We start from the raw sequence: 21395 nt of genomic DNA on the forward strand, positions 1-21395 counted from the left end.
GGTCCCTGCGGGGCGGGCGCTGCAGGCGGGGCCGCGCCCCGGCCGAGGCTGCGAGGCACGGCGGCAGGAAAGACTACCGCTCCCGGCGGGCAGCGCGGCGCCCGCCGCCCCGCCCCGCGCGCCTCCCCAGTGCATGCCGGGATGGCGGGGCGGGGCTCGGCGGTGGCGGGGCGGGGCAGCGGGCGGTGCCGGTGCACGGAGCGGGACATGGCCGAGGCGGGGCCGCTGCCGCCCGCCGGGGCGCCGGAGGGCTCGCCTGGCCCAGGGCCCCGGAGGAGCCGTGTCGGGAGCGAGGGGTCGCGGCCGCCGGAGCTGCCGGCCGGCGACACGCGGGAGCTGCTGGAGGAGGTGGAGATGCAGATCGGCGACGTGAGTGCCGGCGCGGCGGGCGGGGAGGGAGGGATCCCCTCACGGAGGGCGCCTGGGGGGGCCAGGCGGGCGTCGGCGCCCCCCAACCTCTCTGCCGTTCCTCCAGGCCGCCTTCTCGCTGGCGAAGATCCTGGAGGCGACGTCGGCCGTGTCGGCCCAGGTGGAGGAGCTCGCCAGCAAGTGCTCGGAGAACGCCCGGTTCCTCAGAACATGGCGGGACCTGCTGAGGGAGGGCTACGAGTCCCTGAAGCCCAGCGGCTGACCCTGCCCCGCGGCCGCCCGGCCGGCTCGCGCGCAGCTGCCCGCTTCTGTGGGACTGGAATGCGGGTTTTTTTTAAGCGACCTTTCTTAGGGAGTTGACGTGGATTTTCGTTTTGCCTCAGCAGCCCCCCGTGAGCCCGGAGTTCTTTCAGAAATACTTGATGACTCGTATGGGTGTCGTATGTAAGTCACTGAGCAAAATAACTTTGTTTAGGGAATCAATTGAGACTTTTAGACTCTCCAGTTGCAGCTCAAGCAATCTCATACATGAAATACTCTCCTTTTTTTTTTTTTTTCTTCTTTCCCTTGCTAATGTGGTGGATGCAAAGTTAGTATGTGTGGTGCGTCCAGAACTCATTACTGGTGAGGAAGTGGCATCCTGCAAGGGGGTGTTGTCAGCCCTCTTTTTTAAGAGCTGTCACCAGCGGAAGCCCTGCCAACTCCAGAGAAACCTGCTGAACCAACTTCAGTTTTTCTCTATGCACACTTTTTCTTCGTGTTGGGGATGGGATAATGTGGGAAGTCGTGGCTTATTTTTGAGCTTTAGATAAGCCCTGTATCCCAAACCTTACTATTTTTAGCCGTATTGCAATATATTTCTATAAAGCCGCAGATCTTTTGCGAGATGTTTGATTACTGCAAATGATTTTACACTATCTTTTGTTGTCATAAAGTGCCTTATGATGGACCATATACGTCTGCATGGTACAAGTTTAGCAGCATTGTTGACTGATGGGATGGATTATTTTGAACTATAAGTAAAAGCTTCCATCAGTCAGAAAAGAACCTGTGAAATGTATTCTCCCATCTCTCGGGAGGCGCGTTGGAGCTTTTTAAGTATTTGGTCCTATTTTATGTCTTTGCCTTAAGCAGTTCCTAGTTAGTTAGTCTAGTGCTTACTGTTAACAGAACCTTTTGGTCTGAATGATTGCTACTCTGCAATAAATAGCTGTACTGAAACTCCTGTACCTCTACCAGAGCAATGTGAAAAATTAATGCTGAAATGCAATGGGAGGCTGCAGAAGAACATGGTTGTACCATGATTTATTAGTCAGCCTTATTTTTACTATTAGAAGGACTTTTTAAAAGGCGAACTGTAGTTTTCTTACCAAAACAATAAAGATGTTACAAAAAATTCTGAAATAATGAGTATTCTTGTGTTACTCATAGAAACAAAGGTGACGTTGAATATATCGATAATCAACTTAAGTGAAAAACAGAAGTAATGGTAAGGACAGACATCCTTGCATGTCTCATCGAAAGCAGTTACAGTCATTGAGAAGGCTTGGCTCCTCAGAGTACACAAGCTCTGTTCAATTGAGTTCTAATTGCCCCAGTTAAAGGCAATCCACGTGGCAGGATTTCACTTGGCTGTTTTTAACCCCACAACCCAAAATGTTGCTAAACAACTTGGAAAAGAAGTCTTTTTGTTCAGCAGGTAATCTTTTATTTCAATAAAACATACAATAGTGGAAACAAGATGCTCAACAATCTTCGATTTCAAGATAATCTAAAGTTCTGTAAACAGTTGAAGTGTGAGTCACACTTTTTTTAATTCTACTTCTTATGCTGTTAAGAAGTTAAGTGCAAACACTGGAAGTATCTTTTAACTTCATTTTAAAAAGCTTCAAATCATCAATGCAAAAGAAGTGTTTCTTTTACCTTTGTGGGCTTCCAGGCCATTGAAATGTGAGCACGGTACTGAAAGAACTAGGGAAGTTATAGTAATTTGTAATGGAAAAGATTCTTTTCAGTAAGTATATGTGAAGGAAATGCCTCTAGAGGGTTGTTTCAAAATAGAATTTTTTTTTTTTTTACCCTTGTAACGCTAGGAAGTAAAATAATGCCCCCAAAAGTGCTGAATGGCTGTGCTCCTTAAATTACTTTAACTGTGATGCATCCAATCAGATGCACAAGGTGATTAAAATGTAGATGTCACGACACCTATTAAGACTGATAATCTTCTATTTGGCTCTCTCCCATTATTCCATGTACAGAGACAGACATCTCAAGACTGGAATGTGTTGAAGTCTGCAAGCTGTGGGGAGCTACTTACGGTAGTCCATTAAGAAACAGGAAAAGAGCAGCATCAAGATGTTGGGATACTCAGTCCAGTCTTTCCAGGGAAGGTTGCTCTTCTGAAGGGGTAAACTTCCACCAGCTGTAGCTGGGGGACACTCAGTTGAGAAAACCCTATTTTTTTTTTCTTTCTTTCCCACAGTTCTGGTTCTGCCTGAATTAGAACGATCGTTACAGTTTCAGGATTGTCTTTACTTGAGTGAAATAGTTGGTAATTTTTTAAAAGGAATAGAATTTTCACTTGTTTGGCCTTGACAAATATAATGAACTGGTGTAATTAAGAAATTTAAATATTTTTCTTAGGGCTATTCCTCCCTACAGCTTTTGAGAGCTGGGGCAGCCCAAATAGAGCCAGTCAGAAATTTTGAGGAGAAAAAAAAGTTCTTAATGAGGAAACCAATCAACTCAAAAAAATTCAGCTGTTGAAATGGGGCGTTTAAAAAAAAAGTTTAATGTATTTTTTCCCCCCAAGACTGATGATTTTGAAACATTCTGCTTTCAGGGTGAGATGTTTTAAATGACAATTCTTTTTTTTTTCTCCACACTCCTGGCTTCTGGGAGGAAAAAAACCAAACAACTGACTTCTCATTCTGATCATTGTCAAAATGTCAGGTCCTGTAGTGAGATGGTAAAATTATTGTTGTGTCAGTTCTACCTGCAAACAGACACGCTGCTCCCTCTTCTTCCTGCTGTGGAAGCTCAGGTGTCCTACCGCCCTCATTTGTCCTCATTGCTATAAAGCAGTAAGCCCACAGATGTGAAGCTAACAGTGCAGATGTCACCGTGAAGATTCAAAAATGTATTTACGTGTATGAATTTAGTCTTGTTGACTGTGTAGTCACCGAAGCGTCAGAGGAGTCTGTGCAAAGCACGGGCTTCGTTAGCTTTGGCGTGAGTTCATGCATTGGCCACATCTCTACCCAAATGAATGATGGACTGTATGTTTTCTGACTGCCTTTACCTCTTTTGGATCTTCTTTGTCTGTAATTATACCAAACCTGATGAATCATTTCTTTGAAAGGTCGTGTAGTCAAAGTGTAGAGAAGAGGATTCAAAGCACTATTTATTGGCAGTATAAAAATCACCACCCAAGAAGTTATGGTACCTTAGGGAGGGAAAAAGAAAGCAAGCTGTAATATGCATTCCAGCGTTTGTACCCGTTAATTAATGCAAGCACTCGATGCCGGTGCAGCATGGCTTCCTGGCGAGAGGGGTGGTCCTGTGCTCTTAGGCTGAGTTCATGTCACAACAGGTACTTTTCTTTTTCTTCTCACTGTTACGCTTGCACTGCCCTCTTACCTCCCTCTGTTCCCAGGACTCCCTGCAAAACCTGACGTTTTGTACTCTCCCAATAGTTCCACTGAGCCCTCTTACTTTTCTGTACCATAGCTCCCTCTTTGCCCTGGCACGCTGCTGCTTCTGGCTGAACCCCATTTTCTTGCCCCAAAACTTTTTGTCTCTTCTTTGCTCCCTGTCTCTTCCTGTGATGTCTGTTGCCCATCCTCTTCCCATGACCAGTGACACCCAAGCCTAATGATGTCCTGTCCTCCCACGAAGCAATACCCTCCGGTCCCTGTGTCCCCTCAGAGGCTGGTTTTCTCCTCTGCGCCAGGACTTCTCCATTCTTCCCCCTGCAAAAGGCACTGTGTACATCCTCCTTATTTCCTGCTTGCCCTTTTGGTAAGAGTTTCCATGTTTACACCATCTTCCTTTCTGAAGGTTTCCTGCTCTCCTGCCTGTGTCGGGGCCTGCATGCATTTTTCCAGCACCCCCTTCTCCTCCTTACCACTGGGGAGACAAGTCAGCTTGTTGCCTGAGGGGCAGGTGGAGAAGGGACAGGATTAAAGTGCTGAAAGGTGTTAGTGGGTGTGCTCCATTGCATCGTTTGATTTATAGAACAATTATAGAACCGCTCCAAGCGGTACCAACAGCTTAATTCATTCTCCCTTTCCCCCCTGCCCTCTGGGTTTACGTCTTTGTTGCAATATCAATACGTTCCTAGTGATGCCCGTAACATTCTCTACAGTTCTGGAAACAAGCAGATGCTTAGTTCAAAAGCTGTGATAGCGTATCCCCAAAGCAAAAGCAATGCTACCAAACGGGGTTTAAAACTTCTGTAAACTTAGACAACTATCTGTGATGTCTTTAATTTTATGAAATGAGTAATTACTGTTTAATCTGGTTTATCTAACGCAGAACATTGATGTGCTGAACCCAAGATCACCCTGCCTTTCAGCAGTATTTCTTCAAGGTCTCTTGACTCAGAATACATACACTTCCACTTGTAACAATATTTTCTTTAAAGTTTCTTAAGCATTTTGATAACTTAATGAAGAAGCATTTTAGAAGATTTAAAATAACTGAAAAAATTTGACACAATCAATATAACTTTCAGACATTTGAGATGCAAGTCAAAACTTTGAGAAGGTAACACCCAACACTCCTGGTCAACACATAAGGCAAAATTCTCTGAGCTAAAATGTTTTCTCGCCAACGTAGTATAGTGACATATATCTGCATGTTGAGTCTGAATCCGCTATTGCTGATGGTACTGTGCACATTCACCTGTTCTTTCTAACAGGGTTTACAAGCCCTACATAAAGAGGCTATTTTTTTTCCTGACATGTACTTGTATTGCAAAGAGAAGGAAAAAATAAGGTGTGATTTTTAATCTTTTAGGTTACGCTGTTTTTACATGGGAATATATTCGTAGCATAAAGAAGGTAAGCACAGCTTTATATAACAAAGTTTTGAACTATAAGTACCAGTTGGTAAAAGAAAGTTATGTCAGGATAAGAGTTATATTCTTAAATGAAGTTAGGAAATACTGTGCTGTCCTGAGCCATATTTAGGCAACAGAACCAGCAAAAGCCATAAGATGAGAAAAGCCAATGCAATTCAGCCTTGGTTTTCAAATACCTTTTGTACATTTTATAGATATGCTATGGAGAGAGACTTGAACAATTTGAATTTTGTTTTTTTTTTGGCTGACTCAAAGGTGATTAATCTTTGATGATTATAGCAATATAGTGCAGTAATAAAACTATATAGTTCATTATATTGTGCATATGTATATATAGATACATAAGATAATTATACCAATATAGTTCCATACATTCAATTCTTTTCCTTCTGAAGCAGAAGCAACACTCTTCATACAGATACAGTTGAAACAGCCTCACAAAAGAAAGGACATACCTGGTATTTCTACTTGAAGCAAGGAAAGGAGTTTCAAAATAAAAATGGGTATCCAACATAGTGCATCAGTAAATACAATGAAGAAAAAACGTTTAGCAAGGATCATCTCTTTTTTAATATGATTCCGAATTTCAGTAGCTGTAATAGCTGTTTGGTGAACACTGTAGAACATACTCCCATAGGAAAACACAATGATGATAAAAGCGGCCAAGTTTACACCTGTTTAAGAAGTTAAAATTCATTATAATTTAATAGCATAATGGCAATTTCACATCACCTGTTTACAGGCTGGGTAGTATAGAAAAATGTTTCATCTAAACTGCTAGTCCCATAGAATTAAGCAGCCAGAAGCCCTGAGTCTGTGTTCACCTGAACACTGAACTTTTGCCTCTCCTCAGGTATTTATTTCATTCATCGTCACCTGATAAATGACTGCCATCTGATCCAAACTGTGTAGTTCCTCTCTGGTCTTATCATTGCTCTACTTCCCTGACAAAGTCTATTCATTCAGGAACTTAATGGTCATTAATTTCTTTCTACTTTTTCAGCCCTTCGTGCATTTTAAGATACGGAAGTATCTATCTAATATAGCAAAATATTCAGACTGGAAAAAGTCTTTAAGTGCTTACTGGAGCATCTAAATATGAGGTGTGAACATCACAGGAAAGCTATCTTATTTGTTTGAAACTTAAGTTCCTTTGCAGCTCTAATCACATATAAAGAAGAAATGCAACTTACCTAAAAAAATGACAACAGAATAAATCTGACTTGCTGAGCTTTCTGATTGTTCTGAGTGAAGGGGAAAACAGACGCCGTTGGTGCCATAGTAGTTCCTGAAAAATTCCTTATTGCTCAGTGGGATAAAAGCAACAGCAAACCCAATTATCCAGATAAGAACCAAAATGGAAATTGTCCTACATTTTCTGGGCTTCAGACACCTGAAAGGATAAACTATGCAGATGTATTTTTCCAAAGTCAGGTAAGTCAACAGTAAGACCGACACCTCCGTAGACAGAATAGCCAGCGATCCCACCAATTGACAATGAGTACTGTCCATCCACAACTGAGCGTGCTTGTTGTATTCTCCACGATATTTAAGATCAAAAGCTCCAATCACAAATAAATATATTCCCATCAGACAGTCAGCACCTGTGGGCACAGTGCTTAACATTATTATTTACACATCTGAATTTGTCATTCTCTGTGTATATGTATATTGGAAAGCAGACATACAGATGTATATATGACTACATATTTATAAGTCAGCTAATATATAGATATAAAATCAATATTATAGTTAGAATGCTATTGTGAATTACCATTAAAGCAGTACATTCAGTTCTATTCTTCCTTTTTTTTTTTTAATTTTCATTTGGACTGACAGTCTATGTTTCATACCTGTTCGCAACCTGGTTTTTTGAAGCTCGGATAAAATTGGTTTGGAAGTAGAAAAAGATATGGCTTCATTTATAGAATTATTCGTGCAACCCACTTTTTATCATGTCTTATTCCTTTTGATACTGACATTTGGCTCAAGATAATTTGCTTTGAGTAGGGCATCTCTGCTGGATTCAAAGTTTAGTTTTGTTTGTCCACCTTATGCTAGGTCAAAACTGATGCGCATAGTCTTTTATGACTAGTAAGCGACGAGGAGCTGCCAACATCGAGCTGAAGGCTTCTCGGGTATTTTGGCTGGAAGTTTTGCGTGGTGTTTAGACTGTTCCCGTGGTTAAACAACAAAGTTTCAAAATCACTGATCTCCCGTATTTAGAAACGTTGCAATCATTTTATACACTGTTGACAACTACCTTTCAAAATGCAACTAATTGCATCTGTGAAATACTTGCAGACTCTCCTGTATTGAGACAGGGTGCTTGAGATTATGGTGACTGTACTGCTGAATAGTTCATCCATAAACCTGTCCTGCTTTTAGGACTAAACTAAAAAAAAAACCCCTAATTCCTAAATATTGGAGAGCTAGGAGGGATTGATTTTCTATATTTGCACAAATAACATTTTGCTCATACAAAAAACAGAATAACAGTCTTGAACACAATGTTTACACACACAAATTGCTATTTACTCAAAAATGCATAGTAATATTTAGGTTTATCGGCCTTTGAAAAATTTGGAGTTGTATTTCTTCTTGCTGAAGAAAGTGAGAATTTCACACAATACCCACAACATTAAAATCAAACATGAAACCTTTGGAATTTATCAGCTGCCAGAGACACCTCCTGGTGCATAAGGTACAGCATTTTGTATTATCATTTGCAACAGCATGAAAGTTCAGTTAATCCAGTGCTGGAAATATGTCACTATACTATAATAACAAATATCATACACACTATGAGCAGACTAAAACAATATTCTTTTACTTTTACGCATGGAGTACTCACAGCAGAGAGACATTATTGAGATGGCATGGAGCTTATTCTCCGATCTGATGTAAGGCCTCATGCAGATAACAAAAATATTTCCAAAGCAGGTGATGGCAGATACAACCCAGACAAACACTCTCTGTATGATGCTAGCTAAAAGATTCTCAAGCGATGAAATCCCATCAGTATTGGGCTTACAGCTGCGCACATGAGGGGCGTATCCACAGTACTGGAATTTCTTAAAATATCTGGTTGTGAGAAAGAAAAACAGGTAAGAGATGGTTCTAGTTTGGTTACCAGAATATCAAAACCCTCTAATAACTACACAGAAAACATACTCTGAAAAAAGAAAAATTAATTAAAAACTGTCAAATTTGACAACTGCTCGCATGCTGCTTCTCATACACTTCTGTTTTTAATTATTCAGTGTTCTGTAAATTGTAAAATTCAGACCAAAGAAAGCAAACTGGAATAATCTACTTAGAATCATAGAATCATTTAGTTTGGAAAAGACCTTTAAGATCATCAAGTCCAACCGTTAACCTAGCACTGCCAAGTCCACCACTAAACCATGTCCCCAAGCACCACATCTACCAGTCTTAAATACCTCCAGGGATGGGGACTCAACCGCTTCCCTGGGCAGCCTGGTCCAGTGCTTGACAACACTTTCGGTGAAGAAGTTTTTCCTACCATCCAATCTAAATCTCCCCTGGCGCAACTTGAGTTACTTACATGTGGGAAAGGTTTCTCAGGGGTCTGAACATTCTTCTCTGGATGTTTGCAATTTCAATGCCCTCCAAGCTGCTGTAAACAATATACTCTCAATAAAAGGCAACAGAAACTCAGTAGTAAAAGAACAAACTTTATGACCATTTAATTGTGTTTCTATGATTATATATAACTAGAGATGAACTTTAATTACATCTATCTGTCATCCCTTTGAAACTTGAACAGAAAGTCTGCGTAAAAGCTAAAGTGAAATAAAATGAATTGCAGTTAATTCTAATAAACTTGCTGTTCTTCCAAAATCAGGAAGAAGGCTCTTTTAGTGCTCTCAGCAGTGCAGCCTCCAATTATTATGTTGCCCTTCCGAAGTATTGTTCTACTGATGTTCCTTCATCATCTCTGGGAAAATAATACCTTGTTCCAATAGTAATATTTCACGTCTCTTCTGTTTTTTATCTTAGGGAGTGCTTTACTAGCCAAACAAACCACTGCAGGAATTCAGTCTTCATTGTGTCAAGAGCAGCAGGAAGCTGGGACACAGAACACGGCATGTAAGGGAAAATGCTGGCTTTCTTGTGACACGTAGATGGGATTTCTTATTTTATTTTATTTTTTTAAATATATTGAAAAAGGCACTGTTATTTCCCGTGCAGTGCTAGATCAGAAAAGTGTAACTGTGTAAGTCGTTCTTTTAGAACTTCAGTTTCTGCATTCTTCTAGTCCATCCCATCCGCTGGTTAGATGAGCAACATGTCTTCTAAATTGCAACTGGTCAGAGGTCTTTAGTGGTTCTTGTGGGGGTCCTTATTTGAATTGACTGTTCAATGCTTTAAGCGCAGTATTCCCATGAATTCTGAACACATTTAGGCAAAAGTGGAGAAAGGTACCAATCTTACTGCTTAGTTGCTTGGGGCTGGTGAGCAGTTTTGTTAGGAGACAAGAAAAAAGCCCCAAATACGGAAACTTCTTAGTTTTATTTAAGCACTGCAATGAATCCTGGGTTGTGCTTTCCCCTGCTATTCTTACTATTTTAAACTAGGATAGAGGCAACTGGTGGTCTACAAACCGAGTGCTGAAACATACAGTTTCCTATAGATCTATCTCAAGATTTAACAGCTTTCCCAGCTTAAAAATATGGAAGGTTGTGGTCAGTCAATGGCGTGAGTTCTTTGGTGTTAAATAATAGATAAAATATCTGTTGTAGCTTTACTGTTAGGGAGGTAATTAATTATTCTTTTCTGTACACAGCTGCTTATTTTCATGAAACTTGTACAGATTTAGCATTTTCAGGTCATTAGCCATTTACTAAATTTAGTTGAATTTGGCCACTGGATTCCAAATCACTGTGAGGAAGCAGGACTGATCAACAAAGGCATCTGCACTGCTGGTTACAGCTCGGGGGCCAAATCATGAACTCTTATTACGCCCCTGTCCAAGGAAACATCTCTTTTTGGATCTCCACGACCACTTTGAAATGATGACTGACAAGAACCAACGCTGTGCTCTACCAAGCTGGTTATTGCAGACATGCAGTGGCCCACAAAGATGTACTTAAATCTACCTCAGGATAGTTTCAGATTTGCAAGACTGTCACTTCACTATCACACAGTTTTAGGAAGAGCTCAGCTGGCAGAATTCAAGTTAGAGCTGCTGTGTTAGTGCACCCACAAAAACTACCCCTAAACTCTTCAAAAACATTTGTGAAAGTCCCAACTGCCTCTGACATGGGAGCTGAATCGTACTTGGTTTATATCGTTCTTTTCATGGTCTTAGCAGCAGGTTCTGTAAGAATGGAAATATGTCCCTAAACTTGTACATGTACTGAATTCCTTTACAATTCCTGTCTTTACATATCCTAATGGTACCTGCCCATGGCATTAATAGCCCCAACTGGACCTTGCATGACCCTTAAGTCCTGTGAACAAACTGTGCAAAGTCAAATGAGGGTTGCATTAATCTTGTTCTGTAATAGCAGAAAAGACAGTGTCCTTCTCTAAGCTGAATTTATGATCTCTTTTTGTTGGAAAAATGTCCGTTATGAAACTGATATTTTCAGGAAGGAAAATTTGAGTATTGCTAGTAATTATTTTCCAGGCTTTAATTGCTGAGGATCATCAACATAACTATAAACTATTGCAAGGGCAATTTCTTATAAAGCATATTCTGGATCATGTCCTTCTGAAGAAGATGTGCATAATCACAAAGAAAATATAGCTAAAATATAAAAACTTGATACTTACAGGGATTTGAGTTTAATTAGAAAATCAAATTGGTCTATTTGTATTTTCTTGATTGGGTTGTAAGAAAGGTTCCTGTAAATACAACAGAGACATAAGTAACTTTGTAGATCTTCCTTAAAGCTTGTTCCAAACAAAGTCAAACTACATAATCCATTTGCTTTTCCAGTCCTGTAGGAAGGACTTGTACAATTGGCAGTTACAACTGCAAATGATAACATTCACGTAGTGTTATTCAGCTTGCTAAGCCCGTGGAATGAGTAGTCAGATGCTTCACAGGCACGCTATCACCACATACACACACACACACACACGCACGCACAACTGCCTCCCCCAGCCTGATGCTTAACGGTTTTGGCTATAGAAATATTTAGTTATTAAACTTCCCAGACTTGTTTTTTCAAGTAAAAGAACCTAGCTGAACTGCATGCATTTCGAAATGAATTACAATTGATTTTGCTAGTTGCTAAAATCTATTTTTTCCTAATCATTCATGTGAGTTCAAGAAGAGACGGAGGCAGTGGAATGTAAAATTAGGCGTTAGCATTAGATGCTATCACTCTGTGCAAGAATGTTTCTAGGTACCTCCCCTTTTTCTGCTCCCTGTAACTTTTCCTTATGTTTTCATTTTGATATTGTAACTAAAACCCACAAACTCAATAAACGCAACTGTACACACTTAGTTGCCCTGGTGTATTGTGGTGGATCCCAAGGATGCTGGAGAAGCACAAAAATAAGTTATTCCACATACTACCTCCTCTCCTCTGGAGAGGTCTTCAATTTTGTGACTAGTGCCTCTTTCAGATTATGCGAGAAAGGTTGGGACTTTCCAGCAGCAGCATTTGAGAATATGCGTCATGGGAAAAAGAGAGAATGTCTTTCTGGTTTTATACTACTTCATGCTTTTTTGGAACTCTTTCACAGGAAAAAAGCAGTTGCAAACAAGGCATCTATATGATGCTTTTACATGTTTATGATCTATTTTTAGAGCCAGATCCTGATATCACATTAAATATTCCCATCAAATTATTAATTTCTCATGATACAGCTAGCATAACTCATTTTGTATATACTAACAAGATCTAGAAAAAAGTAGAATTTGAACTTGCTATCTTTTGGGACATGAAAATATACATCTTTTACAAAACTGTTCCAAGCAAAATGTTATATAGAATTATTTTTGGGATAAGTATTTTTTAGGCAGAGCTTAAATGATGCATACAAACAAAGGTGCTCTTTTCTTTCCCAGCATTCATGACTGAAAGAATCATATGAAATGAGTAATATACAGTTATATATAATAATAATAATGAAGAATCCTTACAGTTGTGAAAGCTCCTTTAGATCCTTAAATATATATGGAGGAAGTGATTCAATCTTGTTGCTAGCCAGATCTCTGCAGGAAGAGCCACAGGTAGGATACAGTAAGGTCTTACTAGGCTCAGTAATTTTACCAAACAGCTTTGCAATTTCAAGACACACAGTTTTATTCTATTTGCCAAACTGGATATTATTTATTACATAGGTTATCAGAAACTTGGACTATAAAAGAATGCTGTTAAAACAAGGTGGGAAGCTAGATCCATCAGATCTCTCTTTGTCTAGTTAGTTCAGATATGCCATTAGGTACTTAATTTATTATAATTTTATTTACATCAAAAAGAAAGTAAAATACCCTTAACTTGGGTTGTAGGAACTTGGAAATAAATTAAACATAGTTTCATGGTGGGCATTCTTTCACATGGGCTAGCCAGCGTATTTTTCCCTTAGTTCTTCTCTCTACCTTGCTCCTTATTTTCCCTAAAAATAAATCCTAATAACTGTGGACAGAGGAGTAAAGGTCACATGCACGTAGACTGTGGTAATGTAAGATTAATTAATATTATTCTATTCAGGGAACATAACAATCATGTGACCAAAAAACCTGATATTATTGATACAGAGTATGTATTTTATTGACTATTTCTTCCCTGTAAAATATACAGCAAAAAACCTGAGGACGGGTGCTGTCTCCAGAGCATTTTATATGAAACAGAATTTCTGATAAATGATATCTGCAAAATAAATTATAAAACTTTGTGACTTTTTCTACAAGTAAGAGAAGAAATTAACTCACAATTCATCTAACATCTGGAGAGAAGAAAAGCTGTTTTCATTTAAAGAGTTGATTTTATTTCGTCTCATCACCCTGAAAGAATAAAACATTCTTATGTTGCTGTTTCTTGACATCTATTTGGTTTTGGAGAAAACTTTTTATAAACTTTAAAAATTCTCTCTTCTCTGCATCTTCAAATATTTGCCCAATTCAGTTAACAAGCTAATTGGATTGAGAAGCTTACCATTCTACCATTTGATAAATAACTTTTGTTGCCTATACATGCATGTATTTGTGCCTATATATATATATATATATATATATATATATACACACACACATCCATAGGAGGCTGGTATAAATTGACAGAAGGCAGAAGGAATATTAAGTGGGCTAGAAGGCTTGTGGCCTAACTGCATCTCTGACACAGGCACATGGCCATGCAACTTTTCCTTCACTGGTGTCTCATCTGCCACTGAGCTTGCTCCTTAAAAGAACAACCTGGATTTTAAAAGCAAAGAGAAAGCCAAGAATATAGGTACCGCAGAAGAGTATAAAATTGAAAGTGACAGGTACCATGGAGCACACTAATCTAGCAAAAGGCTCAAGGTATTTTCTGAAGATGATTACAACATCACTGAAGAAACTTTGGGGAAAATTCTAAAATTTCTGAGCCAGCCAACCAACCAGCCAATCAAACTCTTTAAAATGAAGAAGCAAGCTATGCATTTCCTATGGTTGCCGCTTTTTATTATGAGATTTTTGCCTCCTAGAAAATTTCTAAATCTTAATATCAGTCAAAATCGCTTCATACAGTTGCATATATCAATGCTGAACTTTGCTATAAATGTAAACATTGGTTGATCTGTATGGAGCTCATTTAAAAGCAAGCATTTTAATTTGATCTCCTTGAGATCTAAATAACCATGAAACTTTTATATTAGCTGTAAGGAATCATTTGACTGTTCAGCACAAGCATGTCTCACTCTGGCTGGCTAGCATATCCTCTTACTTACAGTACAGTTAGAGTGTTGCAGGAGATGAAGGTGACATTTCTTACATGATGGATATGGTTGCCTTCAAGGTCTCTGGGATATAAAAACAAAACACCAATCACTGAAAATAAATTGAGTCAGTTATTCTAAGGTAATTAAAGAAAAATTCTACCAGAACTTCATGACTGCACAAAAGAGAAGGGGAACCAGACGTCTAATTTTTCTGCACACCTGGTTGATGACTTCAGGTCATCAAGCCTGCAGTGACCCAGCAGGCACTCTGCAAGGTCCAGTGCCCAGTTAGAAAAAGTGGTGTGGAAACACCATACAAAGACAACAAAATAATATTTTTCTAGTGAAATAAGGTAGACTTACAGCCAGTTTAGTCTTGGCATATATTGGCACAGAGGTTTATCAGGCAAACGAGCAAGTGAATTATTCATCATCTCTCTGAAAAAAAAAAGGAAAATAGTATAGCTGGCTATATTTGGCAAAAATTGTGTTATAGAAAAACCTCATGTCTCTTACGTTTGCAGTTTTGGAAAAAAGGCGGTCAAAGCTTGATTAATTTCTCATAGTCTTGGAGGTAGTATTAAACTTCTACATATTTTCTTTATGGCATTCTGCGGAGCAGTGTTTTATCCTTAACTTGTTAATTGCCAGGTAAAGGAAAGATGTTCACTTCACTGGTTTTTAAATAAAACATAGCAAATCAGTACAAATATTTTGACTATTCTGTCGTAACATGTAACTTCCATTGGTGACGGAGGAAGCGGGAGATGGAGGGAGGTTTCCCTCTGGGCTGCAGGGGAAGGGGGTCCCTCATGTTTGGGTCTGGAGAGGGCAGTGGCAGGTTACGGTCAGGGTCTCGAGGAGGGAGGTCGGGCTGCTGCCAGGAGGCAGGAGCTATGGGACCGCCACCTCCTGCACCACAGCTCTGGAGGGCAAGGGGCACCCATTGCTGCAGCTACCATGTCCTTGTACTCTCAGCAGCATTGCTTTTTTACCATTTTTCCCACCCACCTCCCTATACTTTTCCAGACACTGCATGTCCACTGCTGCCAAAATCATCCTACTCCAGCACATCTTGCCTGGGGGTAAGAAAAAGCTGCTGGTGTACTGCCAGCACTCTGTAGTGAGCAAGCAGAGTCATCATAAAAAGGTTTTTATATATAGCTGGCCTTTCTGTTCTGTTCTTTTAAATAACACTTTTGGTTCTTATTCAATACTTACAGGAGAATAAGTGATTTGAGTCCATAAAATGTTAATGGAGAAATCCGATTTATCCTATTGTTTTCGATTATCCTATAAATTACAGCAAAACATGTATCAGTTTTATAACTGTCTGCAGTCTTAAATTGAATAGATGATAAAAAGTAACATACTTTGAAGTAGATTTCTTCAAATGTCCATTCAAACTACTTAAAAAATTAATGCACTTCTCCTTAGCAGGTCAGGGTATTCATCGAATTAATTTCCTTCCAGAAAAATTTAATTAAAAAAAAAAAAAAACAACTTAGAGGAAGTAATTACTTTCAACTTAGAAAAAAGTGTTTTCTTGCAAGTTTTTAAAATTCTTTGTTCAAGACACTTTGAATGGGTTCCCTGTGAAAATAAAGCAGCACCAAATAACAGTGTTCCATGGCAATCCAGCAATCCAGTTCAAACACACAGAAAAACGTTAAGCATGTTATTATTTGCTTATTTTTAATAACTTCACTGAGTCAAAATAGTATTTCATTTTCGTCTTCTGAAAAACAGTAACAAACCAATATTTCAGATTATGGCAGTCATTTTGTCTGGGACATTTCAAGCACTTTTTACAGGGAAAGACCTGCCTCAAAATTTCTCTTTCTACTGTTGATAGTATCTGAGTTATTTCATGTATTAATTTGTAACAAGCAATTGCTAATAAACGTTATTTAGTATTGTAAAAGTCATCAATCATTGGAGCCATTAAGGCCCAAGAACTAATTTCTGCCCTCACTAAAGTCGATTGGATTGTTACCTCGCACAGTGTAACAGGAGTTCCTTCATTATTATCTCGCATAAAGTACTACTATGCACAAAAATGATAGCAATCCAAATATTTCTTTCTCTTGCTTTAATTATTCCTTGAGAAAATAAACATACAAATAAGAAAACAACATACAGCCATTCAAGTTTGTGGAGATCTTCAAAGACACCAGGCTTCAAACTGGTTAACTTATTGTTACTCAGGTATCTGAAACAAGACCAACAAAAGATAAACAAATGGAACAGTTAATTAGCATCAGATGCATGAAAATGAGTTTTAAGATTTTTCCTTCACAATTTATCAGAATACTGCTAAATTTTTTTCATAATTATCATTTTTCCTTGTGGTAATTTTCATGTCCTTCTTTGAGAATAAGGCAGGACTCTGTAGTAAGGACTTTTGGAACAATTATGTAGAACATTTTGTCTTATCTATAAGAAAACACAGCAAGCTAAATATTTTCACTGTGTCATATTTTAGGCCCTTTCCAGTTTACTTCTGTGGAGTGATTCCATGAATGTTCCCAGGAACCCGTTCAGTCTCAGCTAAGGATGTTAGTCAAATGTAGATACCAGAATCATGGAAAAAGAAAGCCTCAGAAATGAAGGGGAGGGCAGGTGTACTATAAATGGTCTGGGAAGGTAATAACAGCAGCTATAATAACAGATAATCAACCACACTCATGTGATGGAAAAAGAGGAGGTACAACATTAAAAAAAAAATTTCCTCTTAAAAACACTGCAGAAACAAAAAGCTGAACTGAAGAACACAATTTATGTATCATCTCTTTCACTGAGCATTTGCCTTAAAAGCTAGAAGCATCTTTCAAAAAGCTGTTGCAAAATAAACAAAACCGTGTTCTTTTCATTACCTATACTGGGTACTTTGGTTTGCTTCTGTGAACCAAAATACAACATTAAAGGGTTTTGATTCATCAGAAGCTCTTGCTTTTCTTTCATTCTTTTTTCATTCTTTCTGACTTTGTGCAGGTAACTACCATATTGGCTCCTTCTTCCATTCTGCAGATTTGAGGAACCGGAGCCTATTTGTATTTTCAAAGTATTGTCCTGTCAGATAAACTTGCACAGATAGCTCTTAATCTATCTTTGCTTTCTCCATCCAATCATTGAGTTAAAGATTTGGACCATTTTGCAACTTCCTAACATTGAATCAAATAAGAGCGAGATATCCGTAGGGACTCTCAGAGCTCTTCCCGTTGCTCTTTACTTCAGTATTTAAAAAGCAATACTTACAGTTTTGTCAAGTTGTATAAACCTTTGAAAGCACGTTCAGATACAGCTCTGATTTTATTATTCTGAAGATACCTAAGAAGATACAAGAACAATTAATTCTCTAAGCACATAAAGTCAAAGCAAGCATAAATAACCAATTAAAATCTATCAACTAAACTGAATGCATGTGTGGTACTTGAAAAGAAGCTGTCAAACTTGTTACATCTTAAATTTGACAATACCCGTTTCACGGCTATAGTTGCAAAGACTGCAAATATGTGTTAGAAGAAATACGCCCCCTCCCAGCAGCATTACAAAATCCATTCAAAGGGACGCTTGGTTTGTCTGAGATGAGCAACGAAGTGGTTGTACACAGTCTCCTGTTTTAGGTCCTAACCTTGCAGCTCTCACCTGTGTGACCTGATCTGAATGCTTAGCCAGAACCCTGCTCCAAGCAACAACATTTTGCATGGCCAATTTCAGATTAACATGTGTTTTTGAATTTTCTGTTGATAGTATCAGAGAATTTTCAAAATGCTGCATTTTTAAGATAATATAATAAAAATGTAAAACGAATCTTACTAATTTTCTGTAAACTGTGGAATACTAATTTTTTCCTTCTGTTTTTTTATCTACTTTGGTGAAATAATAAGTTCAAAAACATTATCAACTGCAAACCTTAAATCCTTTTCAAATAATTTTAAAGCATCGTAGTGTTATTCACTGAGTAATATTTAAATAGAAATCCTTTTAATTAAATTACAGTTAATAAGGCACCCAGATGCATTCCTGTTAAAAAGCAATAAGAAATCTGACATTGGCTTTTACAAAGCGGGTTTGCGTCAAACACTGCTCAAGAGCTTTCTGCAAATGTGCAGTTATCGATCAGAAATGCGTGACATTAATATTGGAAACAAATGGTTTGTACAGAGAGATATGGAAGTATTTCTTTTAGTGAAAACCTATCTTTCAAGACTTTAAGGTAATAATGGCACTTAACTTTGTGAACACCAGATGGTGGTGCAGTACAGCACAGTCTCCACAAGAGTTACACTCCAGTGAGTTTTCTAGGAACGTTAAGTGCCTTGAATTGGTGACGCTGGAGCCCTGCTCTAGGCTTTCGCATTTAATTCTTCATTTCACTGATTCTATATAAAGCAAACTTGTTAAAGGCTATGATCTTTGAACAACACATATGTTCCACATCATAAAACATAACACAGTATTGTGTTGCCATAACAATTTGACTAGTTGGGGCTTTATCTCATTGGTACCAGACATAATTAGGAGTAAAACCAAGTGCCATGTGAGTGAGCTTCCCATGACAATGGGAAGTTTAAGCTTCCAAACTTTTGCTTTGCAGAATAAATGGATTAAGTTACTTTAATCTCCTTTGGCATATTACTGTTCATTATAAATGTAACTTCCTTCACACACAATGAAAGTTTAGCATTTTTCTGGTATAAAATAGTCAATATAAAAAATTAAATAGGCAGAAATTATGATTTTGCAAAAAGAGATGTCAAGTCAAGCTATTTGAGCCAAACAGGTTACATGATTAGATGAGGTACTGCAGGGTAAGACAAAACAGAATTTTGAGTATAAACTGAGGGTTGTCACTTAGATGTTAAGCTCTGTGTGTGTGTGTATGTATGTGAGAGGGAGAGGATGAATAAGTAAGGCACTAAACAGATATTTTAAGTTGAAGCACTCCCTTACAGATTTTTAAGGTCTTGGTATTTCTTGAAAATGTCAGCAGAAAGTTTCCTTAGCAGATTCATCTGAAGAGACCTGTAGGAATGAATGCACACAGTAAAACTACTCTCCCAGCTTCCCACAGTACTGCCACTTCTGTTATTAAATAAGAGCAGCTTTCACACTGCTAAATAATAAAAGCAACATGAGACCATCTGAATACGCTACCTCTGTTTGTCTGAATATTTGTATCTATTTAAAAAGCCAAATACTTTATCATCAAAAAATATTCTTCCATGTCCCCAGAGCAACTGACAAAATAATAGTTAAATCTAAGAGTTAAAAAGATTTGAGTATAAACTAAACCACAGATTTATTTCAAACCTCAAATGCATATAGAGCTTATTTCCCAGTGCATGTGTCCCTATGCCCCCATCTCCATTGAGTACTGACTCAAGTGTCCTGACAAGAACAAAAATCATTCAGGGCATGGTTGGATTAGAAGAGAGTCCATCCCGAAAGCCAGCTGAACTGACTGACTGCTTTTTCTAAAGCTAGAACTGAGCCATTATTTCTGAAGTCTCTGTTGACTCTGAGCCAACAGCCAGTTTAAATGTATATTTAACATTCTGCATCAATCTTCGTTATGAAGTATTGCGGTATTCGAAAACAGACCCAACAAGGAGAGCCTCAGCCACATGTGAGCACAAAGTGGTACTGAACAGAAAGGTCTGTACCCCTGCTCTATAGGGAAGATCCTCAGGTAAGGACAGGCGATGCTGCCCTCTGCTCACCACACAGAAAACAGCCTCTCAAACAGTGATGTGCAAACTAAGAGCAATATCAACCATTCCCTGATCTCTTCAAAAAGTTTGGCTTACACATCACACATACACATCTGTATGATGACCCAGCCCAGATTAAATCCTTTTAAATAACAGCATATTCAGAGACATCAAATGAGAACTAAGAAGATTTTCTCAAGCAGGTAGTTCTACTGAGTTCAAGGTTATTGACTTTCTTGGCAGGAATATAGACTAGGAATATTGGCAGGATCATAGAATAATAAAAAAGTCCTAAGCATTGTGTCTTAAAAAGAAACATTTCTTCTGAAGATTTCTTGAGATTTCCTGAAACTGTTGTTAACTCAAGTCACTGTTACAAACATGAAATGATCACTTCACACAGAGTTTTTTAGTTCCTTCTCTCTCCCTTTATGTGGGGAAAATCTATACTTAAAACATTAAAGGACTTGTCAACAGAGAGACACTATGCTTCCACAAGAACCAGCTGAGCCAACCGGTCATAATTATAAGGCTGTAGATAGTCAAGCCTGAACAGAGCAAGAGACTGCTTTTCTCTCTACTTACATTATGGTTATGTTTGAAGAGACTGACGGGACAGCACGCAATTTGGCAGCATCGCAGAAGATCTCCAGCCCTTGGCAGGTACACCCTGCAGGCACAGCACCAGCCACTGTGCGAAAGCAAGAACGTGGTTGTGGCACGTTGGATGTGATGGGATGGAGAGAAATATGGTGTAAAAGAAGAGTGAGCACAAAGACAGATATATCAGGTTGTGTTAAAGAGAAATTAAGACACACATTTTTATGTAACTGATTTTGACCTAGGAAGACTCTAACAATAAATATAAAGGGACACAAAAAAATTATGTTACCTCCTGACCTCTGTGAAAGAGCCTGTAAAAGCTCTTGAGCTATAGGCTTGATATACAGGAATCTGGCAATTTTTCAAATTTTTTATAGCTCTTTTTTAGATTGTTCAGTCCTCTTATATTTACTAGAATGAGCATAATTCTGTCCAGGTGAAAATGGGATGAAAATGGGTCAGGAAGTCTTTGCTCCCTGCTCCCCCCATCTCTGTGCTTAAAGTTAGTGCTCACAGTAGACAGCAGAGTCAGAAAATCTGTACGAAGGGACAAATGCCCACAGAAGTGGAGGGGATTTGCAAGAATCATTTGATGTACGAAGAAGTGAATTTGGAGGAATGTTGCCTTCATTTCACTCTGAAAGATGTGTGTTTCATGGTCTTTCCAGCTGTATTAATATATTCAGATACATGTTTATATTGCCCTCCTAATTGGCATATGT

General features: G+C 38.7%; 2 protein-coding genes across 6 annotated transcripts in view; one reads left to right on the top strand and one right to left on the bottom strand.

Moving 5' to 3' along the window:
• Nucleotides 1–153: 153 nt before the first annotated feature.
• Nucleotides 154–1786, top strand: CUNH4orf46 (chromosome unknown C4orf46 homolog). 2 transcript variants are annotated; one of them, XR_015699922.1, is made up of 3 exons: nt 154–369; nt 476–813; nt 960–1786. XR_015699922.1 is itself a non-coding variant. In XM_009474902.2 (2 exons), the coding sequence occupies exons 1-2, from the start codon at nt 208–210 to the stop codon at nt 629–631; spliced, it is 318 nt and encodes a 105-aa protein (XP_009473177.2). In that variant the 5' UTR covers nt 154–207; the 3' UTR covers nt 632–1785. The 2 variants fall into 2 exon arrangements, 1 of the variants encoding a protein (XP_009473177.2); XM_009474902.2 differs by having other exon boundaries at nt 476–1785.
• An 847-nt stretch (nt 1787–2633) lies between these two features.
• RXFP1 (relaxin family peptide receptor 1) overlaps nt 2634–21395 on the bottom strand; it is a 54586-nt gene continuing 35824 nt past the window's right edge. For 3 of the 4 annotated variants that reach the window (XM_087737263.1, XM_087737261.1, XM_087737264.1), the window contains 15 exons: nt 20656–20761; nt 19310–19381; nt 17612–17683; nt 16494–16565; nt 15575–15646; nt 14717–14791; nt 14363–14434; nt 13368–13439; nt 12576–12647; nt 11255–11326; nt 9021–9092; nt 8307–8536; nt 6646–7056; nt 5908–6126; nt 2634–3814 (listed from right to left, as the gene is read on the bottom strand). In XM_087737263.1, coding sequence (XP_087593389.1) covers nt 3513–3814; nt 5908–6126; nt 6646–7056; nt 8307–8536; nt 9021–9092; nt 11255–11326; nt 12576–12647; nt 13368–13439; nt 14363–14434; nt 14717–14791; nt 15575–15646; nt 16494–16565; nt 17612–17683; nt 19310–19381; nt 20656–20761 — 1991 coding nt within the window. In that variant the 3' untranslated portion in view covers nt 2634–3512. The remainder of the gene's footprint in view (nt 3815–5907; nt 6127–6645; nt 7057–8306; nt 8537–9020; nt 9093–11254; nt 11327–12575; nt 12648–13367; nt 13440–14362; nt 14435–14716; nt 14792–15574; nt 15647–16493; nt 16566–17611; nt 17684–19309; nt 19382–20655; nt 20762–21395) is intronic. The other variant, XM_009474760.2, reaches the window with a different exon arrangement.

This window comes from Nipponia nippon, unplaced genomic scaffold (assembly GCF_047370975.1).
Source record: "Nipponia nippon isolate SJK-2023a ecotype South Korea unplaced genomic scaffold, ASM4737097v1 scaffold_6, whole genome shotgun sequence".
Lineage (NCBI taxonomy): Eukaryota > Metazoa > Chordata > Aves > Pelecaniformes > Threskiornithidae > Nipponia > Nipponia nippon.